General features: G+C 41.0%; 1 protein-coding gene across 1 annotated transcript in view; it reads left to right on the top strand.

Moving 5' to 3' along the window:
* The window catches only part of LOC112488207 (uncharacterized), a 38,934-nt gene that overhangs the window by 2,228 nt on the left and 16,546 nt on the right, over positions 1-20,160 (top strand). Inside the window, exon 2 of the mRNA XM_025063344.1 lies at positions 18,394-18,548. Coding sequence (XP_024919112.1) covers positions 18,394-18,548 — 155 coding nt within the window. The remainder of the gene's footprint in view (positions 1-18,393; positions 18,549-20,160) is intronic.

Raw genomic sequence — 20,160 nt, 5'->3', positions numbered from 1 at the left:
GATAATAAGCAGTGAAGAGCGCTGCACACCTTTCCCCCTGAACTCAATTAGAGACGGAAAACGTCGGTTTCCTTTGTACACGAAAAGCTGATGGCCAGCTGAAGGTCAGATCGTGTGACCGTGAGTAAAACAGCGGTGTCCTCGTAGAGTTATCGCTTACCTCGGTGACCTTCTGCAGGACATTGAGTGTACTGTGTTGATTTAATCACTGCTGACCTCTGACCTCTGATCTCTCTGCCCTCATTTATGACTATCTTTTTGTTGTCAAGTTGAAGAGTTTCAGGAAGGCGTGTCTAAAGGACGATCCATGTCCTTGACCAACAGCCGCACTGTTGTGCTTTCTTTTTTTTTTTTTACTCTGCTTTCTTTTTAATCAGGACTAATAACTGTAGTGTGTCACTACAGTTGTGTGCGTGAGTCCTACAGGAGTGGCAAACCAAGGCCCGCTAAACTTGTCCAAATTCTATCATTTATTCATATTATCATTTAGTACTTCTTTCTGGACTTTTTTCTGCAATACTCACGTTTCCCCAATAGATGGCGTTGAAAATGATAAAACCTTTATGCATGACTTTTACATGTCATTTATTTTAGTTCACACAAAGGCTCCATCTATCTGCTCCTGTCCCGGCCCCCCTGTTCAATTTTAGGTCAATTGTAGCCCGCGAGTCAAAAACTTCGCTCTTGACTGGTCTAGACGATGAGCACGTAGTCTTGACTACGTAGTGGCTGATTTTCCATCCTCAATAATGGTGTTAGAACACTCGCATTTGAAGAAAGAAGATCGTTGATCTGATCCCCCGTCTTTCTATATGGAGTTTACATGTTCTCCCCCTGTGGGGCAAATAAAGAAACCATTGTAATTGAAAAACATCCTTGCCACGTCCTTGAATAGTGTCCCTCATTTTGGGAACCTCCAATCCAGAGAATGGATGAAGCTCTAGATTAAAGGATGTGTTAAATTGGACTGAATGTTCCTCACATGGAGAACACCTTTTGAACGTGCGAGTCGTTTTGTACACCAAGTTCTGTTCGCTCTCTTTTTGCCCCTGATGTATATTATGTAGTGGTAAATGTGGACATATAAAATGAAAAACCTCTTTCAGCCTCCTCTAAATTATCTTTCCACCATGTGCTGAGAAATGATACAAGCTACAATCGGGTGAAGAGGGCTGATAGAAAAGCGGTTTTTCTCCCTCTATAAATCTGCGCTCTGCGATCTATGTTCTGTGCTGTGGAGGGCGCAGGCTCCGTTATAAAGTATCTGGTAAGGCGTCGTTTGCTATTAAAATTAAACGGGCTGCTTGCTGGACTTTGTCTCCCGAGACATCTTTGTGTGGGTAATTTACTGACGCGAGATGGAGGTCTGGCTGGCAGTGACGAAGAGCTCATGCTTCTGTTTCTCTGTGACATCTTTAGAGGCTAGACCAGTGGTTCTTAATTGTTTTCCGTCATGCCCCCGCCCCCCCCCCCGCCCCCTTGAGGACAGAAATGTTTTGACACCCCCCTGACCCACACGCCCGCGAATTGAAATACTATATAACATGTAGTTTTATCTGTACAAAGTACTGTATGTGTTGCTGCCACCTAGTGACTGGAGGCTTGTTATCATTCAACCATTACAGCAGTGGTACACTTAGTATGTCTGTGCCGTATTCCACTGGAAGCCCCCCTCCGGCATCTCACCGTGCCATCCCAGGGGGGCCCGCCCCACTATTTGAGAAGTACCGGACTAGAGGCAGAGTGTGGTGTGAGCAACATATATTGCATATATATATATATATATATTTGTTTTGCCTTTATGCTATGGTATACTAACTATAGTGTGTTGCCTCCATGAAATCAATGAACTGCTACAGAGTAAAACTGGATTCAGATTCTCCATGCAACCAAAACATTTTGATCTCTGAAAATGAGATGCTGGGTTGAAGGTTACTTAAAAATAAATAAATAAAACTTAAACAAACGTAACTCAAATAATGCCAAATAAAGCCACGGATGATTTTTGTTTTTAGTATTGCTCATGCTAAAGAAGATCTGCGCACATACTGTACGTAGGTAGATTCAAAGATAGGCAGGACTCTGAATGCATACGTTTGAATTTCCCCGATTGGCATTCCAAGTTATAGATAAATTGATGTGCACTGATGTGCATTTTGAGAGACAAAAACGAAATACAACATTTCAACGTCACAACAGCAGCATAATCTCCAACATTACGGTCCAAATGAGATATTCGATACTTATTTTCCGAAGCCGTAGAGAGCAGGGATAAGAGAGCCACATGCGCAAATGGTTTGATTTATGTTTTGACAGCAATTAAGGTCAGGATGGCAACACTGAGTTTAACACCGAGCCTCTGCTCCTGGTCCCTGTGGAGCCACATTTCCCCAGGAATTCTTGGTGTCCCCATTTGTCCAAAGCCGTCTTTGATGCAGAGTCCATTAATCACAGGCAACACTCCCTTAGTCTTTTTCTTTCATTTTCACGCCGACAGCCGCGGAAGGCGTTAGCATACCGTACACCTATTCCGCCTGGTGTCCTCCGTTATTATTATTACTTGCCTTTCAAGATGAAAAGTCTGTTCTTGCACTCGGATTTTGTAAAATAAATCCCCCCCCCAAAAATGCAATCTTCTTCATTATGCGTTTTTTGACAGGTGCGACTTATACTCCAGAAAATAGGGAACATCAGATCAGAGATTCTGCAGATTGGTCCTGCACTGTTAACTGGTAATTGTTGTGTTTGTAGATTGTGAATAAGAGACCAGAACCCTTTTTGATTCTGGTTTGGGTTCTTGAAATGTTTGCAGATATTTCGTGCAGGGATTCAGATTTTTCCTGACGAATGGGTTCTGTTTCTGATTTAGTTTTAGGTTTGGGTTAGTTCTTTATTTTCCAGCAGTTTTTCCTGTGCAGAGATCAGATTGTACCGAAGAACCAGTTCTGCTCTGACTAATGCGATGTTTCCTCTACTCCACTGTCACCCCAGGGGCTGCTGCTATGCTACTGATGTGGTCCAATTATTAGTGACATGTTCAGATGTGGTGGATGTGATAGGTGACAGTGTGACCCCAGCAGAGTTCGACTGTCCTCCATCTTTGTTTCATCTCACTTCCTTTCCTCAGAAAAGGGGAGAACATTGTTGAGCTGAGAGATTTTTTATCCATGAAATAAAAAAAGGTTTTATCTCTAGATTCAGGAACTGCTAAGAGATGTTTTGAGCAGCTCCTGTGAATTAATGTAGAACTGTTTCCCACTCATTAAACGCCTTAGTCTTGGGAACATTTAGATTTAATTTTAACATCTGTTCGATTGAATAAAAACGTGTACTATTATTAAAAATCCGTATTCTCACTCACGTTAATTTAGGCAGCAGCTGCTGTGACTTTTAGCTTCATTTAATTACAGAAACATCATAAAGAATTCATGCTTGATATGAACATTTCCTTCTATGATCTTTGTTCTAATGAACATTTTTTCAAAATGCCTCCACAGTTCAGTCAGGCGTAACAGTGACAGGCTGTGATTAACGTCGTCTGCCGATAAGTGACCCGATAATCACAGTAGCAGTGACATTAGCCACTTTAAAAGGCGAAGGCCTGATGTTAACATGTCATAGTTATACTTATCTGTGATGCTTCAGAATTGAATTAGTAGTGACATAAAAATACAAATGAACCTTATTCCAGACTATAAGTCGCACCAGCCAAATTATGTATATTAAAGAAGAAAAAACATATATTAATCATACCTGCCAGGTATAGTACCCTCTAGTGGTTGGTCAGTGCAAGAATTGTAAAAATAATATACATGTAACTATTCAGTGGTGAAGGAGTAGCAAATACGCAAGCCTAGAGTGCCCTCTAGTGGCTGTCAGTGTGAAAATAACAAACGAGTATAGGTCGCAAAACCAGCCAAAGGATGAAAAAAGTGCGACTTAAAGTTAAAAAAAAATACTGCATACATTTGTTGAAACCTTGGTCAACCAATACCTTTTTAGAGAACTCTGTTCTGTACGTACGTTCTGGGCTTTTTGTTTTGGTATTGGACATTTCTACGGGTATTTCACAGGGCCATTAAAAAATCAAGAGACGTAATCAGGAAGGAAATCCAGTGTAAAACCCCCCCCCAAAATATGACTCAGGTTAATGTCTTCCATAATTGTTTGATGGTAGCCTGGGTTAACAAATACTGCCTCTGATGCTGTTTACCAACGGGGCGCTAATGGAAGTAGGACTATTATCGGGCCATCAAGGAAGAGAGGGGATGACATGTCAGGAGGCAGAAAAAGGATGAGTGAGGCCAGAAGTGTAGAGGCTACATTAGGGACGAGGGCTGGCAGACATGACGCCAAAAAGAAGGGGAGATATTGAGCATTTTCAGGAGAGCAGATAGATAGAAAGAAAGCAAGATCAGGAACACTGAACAGAGATGAAGATTAAGTGGTTGAAACAAAGGAAGGAGGAGCATTGCGGTGAGTTTAGAGTTAAGTTGAGAGATGCCCTTTGGGGAAGAGACGTACTACCGGAAGTCTAGGAAATGACAGCTAAGATCGTGAGGGAAATTGGAAAACAGGTGATAGGTGTGATGTCCTGTCAGTGGACAGACGACAAGTAAAGTCCGTGGTGGACTCAAGACATACAGGACACATCATTCATTAGAAGATGGTGGGAGGATCAGAGCGATGAGGCAAGTAGGAACTGTGTATGAGACAGTCGGGGAGTGGCAGAGAAGTATGTGAGGGTTGTGCAGGACGTGTATTGTATGGATTGACTGATGGGTTCAGATTACATCAGAGGTCAGTTCTGAGTCCCTTTTTTGTTTGCTAGCTCTCACTACCGATGTTTCTTAAGTCTATGCGTAGATCAATTACACCATAATCATAACATAATTACATGTAAAGTCCATGTTTTTCATCCTTTGTTTTCATGCAAATAATTACAAGTTTTTGAGCAAATATCAACGTTTCATGGAATATAATTTGATAAAACATCACAAACGTGGGGTGTTTGTGCATTTGTTCACCCCTGACTTACACTGTCTGACAGAATCACCAAGAATCCCGCCATTGATTCACGTCCTTTTATGGCACCGAATCGCGTGCCGAGGCAGTGATGTAGTGAATGAAGCTTTGTGAAATCATTGATCACACGTCACCTCTGACAAAACAAATCGAGCCTCGACACCTTTGACAAATATGCTGGAGCTTCAGGTGATCTGTTATTCCAGTCTTGGTGGTTATGAGGATAATCAACCCAAAGCTACCGCTGCTAATTTTTGACGCTCGCTTTATTCTCACATTTATCTTGCAAAATTGTTTCATTTGGAGAACTTCTTCATATTTACATACCAGGTGAGCAGAGTTACTCAGTAATTCAGAGTCAGTCCTGTTCAGCAGACATCAGCTTCATCGCCCCCAGCTCTGGTTTTTATGCAGAGACTGTCTCAAATTCTGCCTGAGGCACTTTTTATTTTGGTGATTTCTCCGCTGTAAAAAGAAATGCTCATGCTTAAAAAAAAAACAAAAAAAAAATCATGGTTGTTATCCTTCATAATTAATACTTAAATCTGTTCAGGTTTTTGAGTGTGTTTAATATAAATCCTCTTCTTGCCGCTCCTTTGCTCTTCAACAGTCCGTCTTCATCACCTCCTCTTCCTGAGTTCCTATGGTAACCGCAGAGTTAGGAGTTCACTCTCATTGCTATGCAGATCCATCCGAGACCTGCTCAAATGTTAGCAGACATTTAAACGGCAGAACTTCAGCTGAAACTGCGGCGATTCTTTCCGACGGATCCCGAGTAAAGATCGAGTTTTTTCTTTCTTCTATTGTTAGAGCTGAAGCTAAAAACTAAAGTTTAGATGTTTTGATTATTTCACTGCTGCGACCTTTAAAATTCTCTCCAATCAGACTGACCTTTTCGTTTGCCAGGAATGTTGCTCCGAGCTGTTGGGTTTATTTTTTTTAAAAATCTGGAGTTATTGGAATTAAACCAAAATTAAATTTAGATAAAATGATGGCCAATTATTATTATCGGAGGAAAAAAACGTTAACGATTCTTACTGATATTACAATTATGCTAATATCGGGCTAATAGTATCGGGCAGATAATATCGGTCGGGCGATGTTATCGGACGTCTCTACCCACTTGAGTTCAAATATATTCACCGCTACAATGTAACAGTAAAAGACTGCAGGTGTCTTCTTTTTCATTCTTTCCATATTCTCTTCCACCTTTCTCCTCTCCTCTCCTCCTCCTCCTCCTCCTCCTCTTCCTCCTCCATGAGTGAGGGCTGATCCTCAGACCGTGCAGGATAAATGAACCTGGCATTAAAACCACCAGAGGCTCATCAGGCATGTGAGAGCGCACGTCTTGTTTCTGACCCAGTTAAATATCCACTCACACATGCGGCGCTAATGTGATGCTAATACGTGATGCTAACCTGCAGTGTGTTTTCACTACAGTGTGCACACATGGAATTGCACATACATGCTTGTCCTTGGTTCCGTTCAGTCATAATCCACATTGGAGCAACAACGACTTTTTCACCCAGTTAGTTTCTTTACTGTCCCTTGATTTTTTTTTTTAACCTTTATGTCGTATAAACCTGTAGTGTTTTGCATTTACGAAATCAATGAACTGCTAACAGAGAGAAATCCGTTTTATATCTGCATGCAACGAAAACATTTTGAACATTTTGAACTTGAAGGCATACCACAGGGTTTGAAGAGTTGGGATAAAGTGCGCACACGCCGCTGTGTTTTGTGTATTTTGAGAGATAAAAATGAAATAAAACAGGTTTTATTTTAATGTTACAGTAGAATTACAGTGGAAAAAACTCATATCAAAACACATTCAAATTAGTTATTCGATCATTTATTTTCCAAATCCACAGGGAGCCGCGACCAGTTTAAGTTCTGATGGTCTAATGAGAATCAAACCCTTGACCTTCTGTGTGTAAGGCAGAAATATTAGCTGCTGGGCCCTTAGGTAAATACTGGGAAAATGAATCAGTATGATAAAAGTGATGTTTTAAAAAATAATATTAATAAATATCAATAATACATTTTAATTATTTTATTTTAATTCATTTATTTTATTCATTTATTCCTTTATTCAGCTATTTTTCTTCTGCTGGCTTAGAATATATTTTTTTTGTAAAATTCATATGTTTTTTTTATTTTATTCTATGGGAAACATCATTTTTTCAGCTAGTTCCAGGTCTTCCAAAGCCAAATACGATATTAGTTTGTAGAAGACGATCCTATTTAGGGGAAAACACTTTTCACCGGCAGAGATGTAGAGTGGAGGTTGACTGGTTGTTTGACTTGAAACTGAGGGTGATGCCCCCCCCCCCCCCCCCCCCTCCCCTCCGAAACCCTGAGACGGCAAGGGGAAGAGAAAACCACTGAATGACTGAATAAATGACACCAGTCACCGGAGTCTGCAGCGACATGACTGTGTCTGTTTCTTATATACGGCCTATTCTCAGCTGAGCTACGGGCTGACACCAGACACTTCATCTTGTAGGTGACTCGGTCAACTCCACTCCCTGTCAGTGACTCCACGTATTGATCAGAAAAAGAGACCGAGTCTCTGCAGAAATAGATTTTCAGCATCACAGTCTCTCCATTTGCTTTGGTCCCGGCCATCGTCGAAGCAACGTCAAAACACTTTGTGAATGTGTGTCATAGCCACAAGATCCCACTATTCATTTTTTTTTGTCATTTATTAATTCATATTATTCATCTTAATAATTATCTTTTGTCTTATTAATGACATTTATTCATGACGGAGGACACGCAGCAACGAGATTCAATTACAGTCTTTCCCTCTGCGGACGCTGATTGGTTCCCGCTCATCTTTAATTCGTCTGCCCTAAAGGCTCATTTCAAAGAGAATTTCTGGAGTATTTGTTTTTCCTTTCTCACCGTTCACTACAGACTTTGTCCCTTCATTGCTTTCTTACTGGGGTTTTTTTTTGTTTCAAAAAATCCAAATCTGAATGCTTTTGTGTGGATTTTCAGACCATTAGCAGCTGCCTCACTTCCTTCTGCCGCTTTGTGAAAAAGTCTATGTTTGTTTACTGCCGGCTTTGAAGTGTAAAATACTCCCAGTCTTATCAAATATGAATGCGTTGTTGGCGCGGCGGCAGCAGGATTACATTTGTCATTAGGACGTAAAAGTTAATTTACTTTGGATGTGAGTCGGGGATTCAGCTCCAGGAGAAACAATCAAGTGACAAATGTCACAAGCAAAGAGCTGCGGGGAAAACAAACACCAGAAGAAAAAAACAAAAACAAAACATGTTTATGTACTTTAGAGTTTCATTTACATACACTTTTCTGCTCTGATTTTAGTTAAGAATCTATTCATGTACACACTCCATCCTTCACATTGCAACAGAGCAAATGAAGGCAGAAGAAACACGGCCAGATTTTTTTTATACCGGGATCCTCGGCTTACATTAGAATGTCATCCCTACGGCTCGACGTACTCACCTCGATTTCCACAGTACCTCAGAACCCACGTACTGTGCATAAGTACCGTTGTCACTCTCCTACGCTAACACAGTGGTAACATCATAATCTAGGACATAAAAACATCAGAAGAGTCTGACTAACACTTGGTAGCCATAACGAAGGGCAAAAAGATCCCAAAAAAAAACAACGCAAATGAAAGAAAGTGAATGAAACACAATCCAGTGTATGGCCTACAAATCCGTCTTCTGCGTGTATCGCCACTTGGCGACGTATTCGTCCGCTCCGCTTGCCAACTTGTTCCTGTGTCAAATTTGTTTCAACACCTGCGTCGGAATGACGTAGACATAACCACGAAACGCGGTAGGTTAAAGAGATAAACCGAAGATCTCCTGTATTTTTGGAGGAGGAGGAGGAGGAGTATTTGTTGGTGAGAGGCGAAGTTGTCATCGGAGAAATCGTCGCGGGAGATTTCTTTGGAGATGCTTTTTGCCACTACTGCTAGCACTAGCCTTTGCTTTATCAGCCATGATGAATAAGGCTAACTTGTGTGTAAACAATAAGGTATCCAAGGGGGTACGAATCCTAACTCGCTGAGACGCTCACAGAGACACGTGCAAGAACGAACCGGGCGAGATGAGGGAGATGATTGTTGAAGATGCGGGGTTTGTAGCGTAGTGCTTGGCGTGCGTTGCGGCATAAAGGGGAACTAGTCGGATGTGGCACGAGGTTCACAATACTAACTTGCGAACGGCATTTTGCGAACGTTTATGGACATCAGTCAGCGGTTGTTCGTATCTACAAATGTTCGTGTTTTCTATTCATTTCTGGAGCCAGTCCATCTACGATCCTCATTACCGTCTCTATATGGATGTTTGTTTACCTGAATGTTTTATCAGCTACTTTAAATATCAGTATCAAATTGTGAATATCATTGTTTGCCTCGAGGACTTTCTCCGTTGTGTTTGTTATTTAGGAGAAACAGGAATATGAACTGAGCTTCATCTCATCGCACCTTCAAAGAGTACAGAAACCGCCTGAAGCCGTTCACTAACTTCTCTAATGTAAGTGTGAAAACTGAGAACGTCACCTTTAATTTTCCGCCTCTCTCACCGTTTTCTTCTCTGTAACACACTCTGGCAGCACCAGCCCCTGCTAAGAGAAAAAAAAAAAACACAGAATCTGAGAGAAATGTATCAGAGGAAATGGAGGATAAGTGCTGACCTGGATAGACCTGCTCCCTGTAAATAACATCTGAATGTCAGCGCAGTGGTGCAGACGCCAGGTTCTGGGGCAGAGGTCTGAGACCGGGGAGGAGAGAGAACAACACGTGGGCGTTATGAGGGCACAGCTTATTGTGGACGGTGTTCCTGAATTCAAACCAGACTGTAATTAAAAGACACAAGGAGGAGTCAGCAATTATTCTATGAAAAAAAACAATTTTTTTTTCAACAGTTAAGGACAATGAGGTGGCGTTTTTTAAATCCAAATGTATATTAATCTCTTATATTGAAAATTCAATATTCATCAGTGAAGTGAAAAAACGAGACAATGAGTGGGGACGGGGGACGGCAGGTGCAGAGATCTAGTGTCATTGAGCCTCCTCCACTTCATGTGTTTATAGAACTGCTCTCAATGAGAGGGACACACACACACACACACAGAGAGAGAGAGAGAGACAGAATGGGTAAATTATTGATAGAACACATACTCAGATTTATACACAAACTTATTATTATTATTATTATTATTATTATTATTATTATTATTATTATTATCAGGGATGGCTCGATACAAACATATTCTTGTCCGATACCAGGACTGATACTGCAACTTGGAGTATCTGCCAATACCAATATAGTCAGAAAGATGAGGCAAGAAGACAGTAACAGCCAAGAGGGCAGTGAGATAGATAGATAGATAGATAGACGGATAGATAGATAGATAGATGGATAGATAGATAGATAGACGGATAGATAGATAGATAGATGGATAGATAGATAGACAGATAGATCGCTCGATAGCTAGATGGATAGATAGATAGATAGATGGATAGATAGATAGATAGATCGATCGATCGATAGATAGATAGATGGATAGACAGATAGATCGATATATAGACAGATAGATCGATAGACAGATCAATAGATAGATAGATCGATCGATAGATAGATAGACGGATAGATAGATAGATAGATGGATAGATAGACAGATAGATCGATCGATAGATAGATGGATAGAGAGATGGATAGATCACTCGCGAGATACCTTAGACATCAAGGAAAGAGGGATCTATTTAGCTAAAACGTGGAGAAAAGACCTTGAAATGATGTTCAGCACGGCAGGTTAGTAAAAGATAGTTTGTAGGGATAGTGTGATGCAAAGATGGAGAGAGTATTTAAAGCAGTATATAAATGAGATAAATGAGAGAGTGCTGAGGACAGATGGGAGCAAGTGCATTCTCAGAAAGTTTCGGGGAATTACTTTGGAGCAAGTGAGGAGAATGAATTGACCTGGGTATTTAACACCATCCTGTCTCTTTAATAAAAATCCACTCTCTACTGTAAATAATGACTGTAACGTTCTCCCTCTTTAGAATGGCAGGGACTGCACAAGATCAGGAAGACGACTTAAAAGCGGACTTTGTTTGAAAAGGTGAGTGAGTTATCATGATGTGGTTATAAGTAGATATTAATAGTACTACTTAGTTACTTACTTAACAGTAAGTCTGGAAGACTAGTTGTGCTAGTAAAGTTCAAAGGAAGAATGAAATGTCACGTATTGAGGTGTGATATATGAGTGGGGGTTACATCAGGAATCAGCTCTGAGAGTATTGAGGTGTGCTAAATGAGTGAGGGTTACATCAGGAATCAGCTCTGAGCTCCTTCTTGTTTGCTGAGGTTATCAGCAGGTTGACGGCAGCCTGGAGAGGTGGAGGTGGAGGTTGTTTCGGAGCAGAGAGGAATGAAGGGAAACAGGAGCAAGATGTAATATATTCAAAAGAGAGTGAGGCGAGTGGAAAGATAAAGCGGCATAAAAATGAGGTAGTAAATGTTAATGAGGTCAAGTACTTGAGGTCAACCATCCCGAGTAATGGAGAGTGCGTAGAAGAGGTGAAGTAAAAGGTACGGGTAGGGTGAAATGGATGGAAGAATAGCAGCAAAGTTGAAGGAAGCAGTAAGAAAATCTGTAAGACAGTGGTGAGACCTGCTATGACGTATGGTTCAGAGACAATGGCTCAATTTAGAGAGTGGAACGTGAGAGGATTTTACTTGTTTTGAAAGGGAGTAATTGGATATACAGGATAAAGGATGGTCGAGATAGAGGTGCCAGGTGAAGGCAGGTGCCAAGAGAAGATGCTATAAAAAAAAAAAGGACATGAAAATTATTGATGTAAAAGTAGAGGAGACAGGTGATGTCCTTTGTCTTTTCTGGTGATTTCCGCATTTACCTAATTTAACTAATGCTGCGTTGTGTGTTTCATTTGATGCACAATGCTTCTTTGGAGTCTACAATTCCCGACGTTGCCTTCTGTCTTCATGCTTCTTCCAAAGCTCTCGAACACCACACCTTCGTAGATGTTTCGGTCTGTCATGCCGTGGCGTACGATTTACGACCGAGTTGACGAAACGTCACCTTAATCCCATCGGCTGCAGCTCAGCGATTACCGCCTGGACAAGCACTAAGTAGCGACTGACAGATTCGCCACGAATTCTGAAGAGCGAAAAGCTAGATGTAAATATGAAGATCAACACAGAACTTTCTTGACTGAATGGGCAGATATATTTTATGGAGCAAAAAAAAAAAGAAAAAAGAAAAACCCTCCATTTTCCATCCTCTTGTGCTTTTGAAGCTTCTTCTTGATCTTCTGTCCTCGTTCTTCACAGTTGGATTCCGAAGACTTTGTCTGCGGACTCTGATCTTGTCGTGTTGTAAGATAAAGACGCCTGGTTTTCTCCGAATAAGGACAAGTCTCTCTGATTCTGGTCTCTGCCTGTGCTCTGCTGCTAAAAATTTAAACTTCTTTTCATCTAAAGGGAAACCATATCACTGAGCAAGATCTGGATTCTGACAACCAACTCTTTAATTTCACGCACAAACTATTATCAATAGATATTAACTTTTTGCCGATATCCGACATGCCGATAACGTCCAAAGACTTATCAACCAATACCGATATGTGCAGCCATTTGCTCACTTTCAGGGATCGTGTTATCGGATTTTCATTACTGGAGGAAAATTCGAGAATGATTCTTACCGATATTACATACTTATGCTAATATCGACCGATAATATCGGTTGGCTGACATTATCGGACATCTCTAATTAAGAACAATGAAATTGGTTAGTAACATATTTCTTTGAAAATAATCTAATGTAATTAGACTAGCGTCAGATGACTGCAGTTCATAACATCGCCACCGCAATTGATATCCACAGGCGTGCTGTGTAAATGACTGAATTAACCTGGGTGTAAATAGCAGAGTTTTCAGTTTTCATCAGGCCCAGAAAATCGCATGAAGATCATGACTCGCATTTGTCGTTTTCATCGGGACCAGAAAACCGCATGAAGATCATGACTCGCATTTGTCGAGTGCCGACAGTTATTTAAGTGCAGACATAAAGACATGCAGAAGGAGATGATGTTTAAGGACCTTGATGATGCTCGGCATTTCAAATCGCTGCTGCTGTTGTTAATGTTCGTCCTCCCACACTTTACTGCAGTGCCTTTTCACTGCAAGTGAGTGACAGATTCTTATATGCTCTTCGCTGCCTTCACCATCTTGGCCTTTTCAGAGTTTGTACTCTGAGTTCATATTTCGATGATGCCCACATTGGACGCAGGGTGCTCAGAGATTGATGGATGTGACGAAGAAGGACGAGAAGGTGTTTGGCGAAGTAGTAGGAGGTCGGGGTGCAGGCGAATGATTTTCTTTTGTTCCCGTCTCCTCTACGGCAGAACAGGATGAATCCAGCATTAACTGTCATCATCTCAGGTTTCAGGTCAAAACAGTCTTGAAATAGTGCATTGCGCTGCGGAGCATCAGCAGAGGAGATAAGCATCGACCAGTGTCCGGAGAAAAGCCATTACGGCAGCAGCCTCTCTCAGATAATGGACCCGATGAAACTGCTTCTCCACCCTGAGTGTCGTCATCTTCGACGGAGAGCACTGAGAATTTTGACCCGAACGACCTTTAAGAAGGGGTGTAAGAAGATCCGCGGCTGTGTCAGAGAGCGGCACTAAAACTGAAACGCATTTATTGATTCCGCCCCGAATGGTCTTAATGTAGCTTCATAAAAAATACATTTATACCTAATGATTTTTTTTTATATGAGAACAGAGCATAGCAGAGACATGTTTGGACATGTCTGTCTCCTTCTGTCTTGAGTCTCCCCTCAATCTCACATTGTTATTATTTCATTGTTCTTATTTGCACTCTAGGTTGTTGGAGGATTTTTTTTTGTAGAATTTGAAGTCTGGATCTTTGTGAAGATCAGTTGTTGGATTTATATTGGATTTAGAATTAGATTTCTTATTCCAGTTCTGCAAATAAAAGGTCACGTGAGTATTGTATTTTCCGGAATATAAGTCACTCCAGAGTATAGATCGCACAAGCCAAAAAAATGTCGCACCATATAGGTCGCACAAGCCAAAAAAATGTCGCACCAACCAGCTAGAGTGCCCTCTAGCGGCCGTGAGTGTAAAATAACGAACATGTAATTTTCCTTGTTACAGGAGTAGCAGATACTGGTACACAAGCCTAGAGTGCCCTCTAGCGGCTGTCAGTGTGAAAATAACAAACGTGAAATTATATATTTTAATATATAAGTCGCACCCGAGCATAGGTCGCAAACCCAACCAAAGGATGATAAAAAAAAGTGCGACTCATAGTGCGGAAAATACGATGAGCAAAAACGTGTTCTGCAAAGAAAACGGTTTGTATTTCATAGTACAGCTGTTATTATTTAAACGGATTCTGTAACTTTAATAAACTTATTGTTAAGGTTCATTAGTAGCAGTTAGGTTTCATAGCTATGTCTCTGAATACAAATATTACACAGAATGAAAACAATCATTCATCATCACTCAGAGCCTGTATGGTTTTTCAGGGTCAATAGACTGAAAATAATGTTAACATTTAAGCCTCAGGAGAGTCTCTGAAGGGCAGAACCGTCATGTGTGGCTGGATAAATGAGCAGCAGTAATAAATGTACATGTTTGAAGTTCACTCTCAGAACTGCAGCCGAGCTGCAAAATTACTCTCCAGAGTCCCACGGGAAAAACCGAGGCGGTGGCTGCGGATATCAATTATTAAACACTCTTGGTAATCACCAAACTTTAATTTAATGTTAAGGATCAGCTTTTTTTTTCTTTCTTTTTTTTTTCTTTTCTGGACTCGGAGACTGAAACATAGTTTAATCATCCGCTGAAGCTTGTGAAGTTTCGTGTCAGATTCAGAGGCAGATGTTGATTGGTTTTTTCGCTAGCTCCTAGTCATTAAATGTCAGTAACGCTGATCAGACGTTGCTGTTGCAAAATTGCTTTTAAGAGCGCCGGTGGTAAAGATCAGAGACGGTCAGAGGGAGTTGCACAGTTGCTTTGTGTATTCACAGGAACTGAATGATAGGGTCCCTATGTAACGGAGTTGATTGAGATTCCTCAAATCCATTCAAAATAAAACATACATTAGATGATTGGATGAAAAATTCACAAGAAGTGTTTTTTCTTTGTTTTTTTTAAAGGCCATGAGTAACTCTTTTCAGTTCAGTTTTTTTTTTTTGGGTATGAAGTTTGAATTCTTCTCCCTGACTCTGAAACTCTGCAGAGCTTCTGTACATTTTCAGGGTTAGACTTCAGTATCGCGGTGATGTGCTGACACATGCATCAGGGTTTCCTGACACGCTTTTAAGAGTGAGTGTGACTGCTGAAGACACCTTTTCACCACACTCACCTCTGTCTATCAGCTGGAGCCCTCACTAGGATTTTCACTCTTCTGTTCTCACTTTCTATTTCTGTAGCCTGGGCTTTCCAGAATTTCTCTTGGTCATGCTCGTTTTCTTCATACTCCATTCCTTTTTTTTGGTTCACTGTCGTTTCTTATGGATCTTCCTCACTATCACCGGTTTTACTCTCGAGCAACTTGACATTTTTTATCTTGGTGTTAAACAGCTGTTCTGTGCATAAAATTTAAAAAAATGAAATTTTGAATTTTGAACCTCTAACCCTTCCCACCATGACCTATACATTTTTTTTTAACAAATCAATTTTATTTGACATAAATAATGCACACAGACAACATAAAAATATATGGATTTGTGCTTATTAAGTGATAATAATAATAGAAATATTGATAATAATAATCATAAATAACAACAACAACAACAACAACAATAATAATAATAATAATAATAATAATAATAGACATATGGTCAACATGGAGATGTTATATAAAATACAAAATATATTTGTATGTATACAAAATATATACAAAAAATTGAATAAAATATAATAACGTAACTATCTTAATAATAAACATACCATATATATGCATATATGCATGTATATAAATCCAATATAAAACCAAATTTTTAATATATATTTGCATATACAGTATATTAACTATAGATTTAAAAAAAAAGCTTCCATCAAATGCAGAGAATTTAGCACGAAATAATGTAATTATTTTAGTTGTATTTATATCTTTCCACTTTGAACAAGAACTACAGGTCACTCCAGTAGTTACACGTAAATATTTTTATTCTTGGACTCTGTTTTTTTTTTATCAAGTATCATCTCTGTTTGGGTGGAGGTCAGTGTTTTGGATATGGATTCATTTTCCCCCCCAACGTTTTCATTCATTGTGGTGTTTAAATCTCCGCAGCTGTTCGTCCACACTCTCCAACTCATGTGCTGAAGGGAAAACACTGGCAGATGGATGTAGGAAAACAGCTCCGGGCGATGGCTGCCCCGTGGAGAAAGAGAGATGTGTTGACAGCCAAGTGTCCTGCGGGACCTCGGACAAACTCTTTTTTAAAAATGTTGTTGTTTGAAGCAGTTAAGCGCTCTGGGGTCAGCGCTCGACCAACGTGGCCTCGGGAGAGCTGGGAGACACGGGGAGTTAGGGTATTATTGTCACATTGTTGGTGTGTCGGTGTCAGAAATGACGTTTTTTTTTACCTTCTCGCCCTTCTGGAACTTTTTGTTTGACAACTTGGCAGAAACAAAAGTAGTAACCTAGACCTTCAGCTGGGGATTTGTTCACTATGTGTGAATATCAGCCTGGACTGATCACTCCTGGGGCCTCGTTCATCAAACCGTGCAAAGAAAAGGTTCTGAATTCTGTCCTACGATTGAAATTTGATCGCACGGTTAGGGTCGTTTTCATTCAGGAAAACTTTCTTGATGACCGTATATGGTAGCAGCAACCCCTTTAAGAATGCAGGAATGGATTGTTTTCCGTTTCACCACAAGTCTGTGTTGGTGAAATTCCAAACGTCTTTTGAAAATTTAGAAACAAAAATTACTTGTCCTGTCGTCCTGTTTTACGGTGAGTCTCAATAATAGCCTCTAAATTGTGGGCGCAATCTATGGCTCCGATTATGTTTGGGTGAACGGATGGTTCGAAAAAGGTATCTGCTGTAAGGAAGTCGTCTAAGTTACAGTAACCTGGAGAAACTCTGACCTCTTTTAGATACCAACGTAAGACAGACTCCAAGGGGCACCCAGCCATGTTAGGTACCTCATGCGGTATCCAACCAACGTCTCCCTTACTCTCTTTGCTCTCTAACGACCATCTCTTTGAGGTGCTCAGCCTCTCTGGGATTAAATACCAGAAACTTCCCAGCAGTTAGTCAGAACTGTAGAAGCCTCTTGGACGAGGAGTGAAACGTAAAGCGAATAATTTGCGTAGGAATGTTCTATAAATTGACCATCGTCTGGCGAACTGTCCCGGCTGCACCCTCCAACGCACAAATTGGACCGTCCTGTTTGAGAGCTTGCATCAAACAGGACGGCCAACTGAGCTGATCTGAATATCAGAAACTACCGTTTATAAAGTTTAATTGCGTTCATTAACCAACGTCCAGGCTGTAAGTAGCACCGAGGAACTGTTTTTTTTATCAGATCATGAGCTCAGCTTTTTCTCCTTCTGTGTGCTGTTTCCCTCTCCTGAACTCCATTAAACTTTTATAAGCGTTTGGAACGGTTCTTTAAGGAACTGGGTTTTTTTTTTCTTTCTTTCTTTCCTGCCAGCCTCTGCACTGCAGCGTCTTCAAGTTTATTGGAAATGTGGTAGATTTTCTGAGCTGATGTGTTTGCTGACAAAAAAAAAAACCAAAACCCCTTCTGAACCTGTCTGGGTGTCTTATGTTCTTTGCTGCACCCTTGCTGGTTCCGGGCCAGAACAGAATGCATTAAAATGTGGTTAGCACTCCGAATGTCATGCTGGGAATCAGTTGTATCAGACCTGCAGGGGCCCTGCTGCCGGGGTGTCAGGTAGAGAATCACTTCTGTGCTGCTGGAGCGGTAATAAAAAGTGCTGGAGGAAGAGAGGGAACTCATTGGCATTCATCCCCGCGCTGCCGGTTTCTTCCCTGTGGTCAGGACTCTCTTCTGTTCTCCTCCAAACCTGTGAGTGCTGTCTGTTGATGATAAACAGCCTAACGGTCAGGGCCAGAGTTCTGGTTCCATTCAGGTCTGCTGAGAAAACCTGACCATCGTGTTTTCGTTTATCACACTGTGTCAGTTTTTTTGAGGGGGAAAAAAAAAAAAAAAAAAAAAAAAAAACTCCCAAAAATCCCTACTCCTGGTCTGCAGTGGTGGTTTTGGGAGGAACAGAATTGACCAGGACTGAGACTGTTACTCCGGTATCAATAGAAAATTTACATGTTCCTTGTTCCTTTCATTTGAAGGTTCCTGTAGACGTCTGAGGAGTATCTTTGTTCCTGCTGCTTTCGTTACTCAACATCTGGAACTCCATCCCCACACCCCGACCCCTCAGCAGGTGTTGGCTGGATTCAGGAAGGCTCGGATCCTGCAGCCACGTCCATCACGTCTTCACCACTGGGTAAATACCGACCTCTCATGTTTCAGTTGATTTATTGACGAACGCAGTTAGAATCTTTACGATGCTCTGGATAATATACTGGACGGTTGGGTAAAGTTCGGATGTGGATTTGGACAGTTGGTCATTGACGTCAAACAGTCAAACCTGCGATCGGATGATTAAATTATAAAGGGATTCCCTGATGAATTACGTCACAGAACGCAAACGACAGGCTCTTTACAAGGTTAAGTGTTTGTTTCTGCTCAGACTGAACAAGATTCTCTTCATTTTAGAGAGAAATTCAACACAGCCATAATCCCTGAAATTGTAGTTTTTTTTTTATGCTTGAATTATTGTATCTTTAGCAGGCGTGTCAAACTAATTTTCAACCCCTGGTTCGCGGACCAGTACCAGTCCATATGGTCATTTGGTCATTTGAAAAAATGAAAAAAATTCTAATTAACTTCAGTCAAAAACAAATTCCATTTACTTACTTTATTTGATGATAATCTGGCAATATTTTAAAATAAAAGTCATTCAGACTTTGATACAAACAGAATATAGTCTGGTATAGATGTAGCTCCTCCATAACAGACTAATACATGTTTCTGCAATTGATTATTATTTATTCAAGTTACAAATATTCTTCATTGCTGTGTAATAAAAAAAAAAAATTCATTTCATAGGTTAATGAACTCTGCTGCAAGGCTCCCGCGGGCCACAAAAAATTGGCCTGAAGGGTCACATTTGGGCCCCCGGGCCTTGAGTTTATGGCCTGGCGGGCCACATTGGGCCCCCCGGGCCTTGAGTTTGACACATATGATCTATAGCAAACGTATTCAGCCTGAATCCTCCCGCTTCTTCCCTTTAACTCCTCTCCCTCTTGGAGCTTAAGAACCGTTTTAGACCGGTCATTAGGTCAGAGGCAGGAGATGAAAGAAGGATGGAGCTCAGTGAAGGTTGAAAACAGGAAATGGCTCGTCTGTAGATACTTAGAGTTTTTTTTTTTTTTTTTTTTTTTTTTTTAGTAATACATCTGAGAACGTGAGCTGAGTAAAACGCCCAAGATCAGCATTTAGAAAATTTGCATCTTTTTCACTCGAGCCACTGGTCTGACCAGAGAAAATGTTGCAGCTTCTGCATTTACGGCTGAGTGTGTGATGATTAGTAGCGATTCTCACGCGCCGCTGTGTTCATGAGATATTTACCCTGGAAGAGTGAAAAAACCCTGCCATTTTCACAGGTGGACTTCTGCAGTGATGAACGGACAAGCCAAAAACTTTTTGGTCTGTAAACATGTAGATTGTCATCAGGTTTCCAAAGTGGGGAGTGCATTCCCTGTGGGAACGCAGTGCCATTGCAGGAGGAGAAGAAGAGTTGTATGCATCGTTAATGTTTGCATACATTGAATCCAGTGTTTTATTGTCCCTGGTATGACAGCGAGGGGGGGGAGGGGGGTAGAGGAGGAGAGAGAAGAGTTGTTAAAGTCCCCAGAGATAAGAATTAGGGATTGAGGGTGAGCTGTCTGCAGCTGTGACACACACGTCTCAGTGGACCACATCACGCTGCACTCTCGGTATTCCCGCCGCAGCCGGGTCAGCGCCGTGAGCTCATCCATCTTGGCCCGACACAT

Source organism: Cynoglossus semilaevis, chromosome 15 (genome assembly GCF_000523025.1).
Source record: "Cynoglossus semilaevis isolate Cse_v1.0 chromosome 15, Cse_v1.0, whole genome shotgun sequence".
In the NCBI taxonomy this organism is placed as follows: Eukaryota; Metazoa; Chordata; class Actinopteri; order Pleuronectiformes; family Cynoglossidae; genus Cynoglossus; species Cynoglossus semilaevis.
Note: the sequence above shows the minus strand (reverse complement) of the source record. Positions and strands in the feature narration are given on the sequence as shown.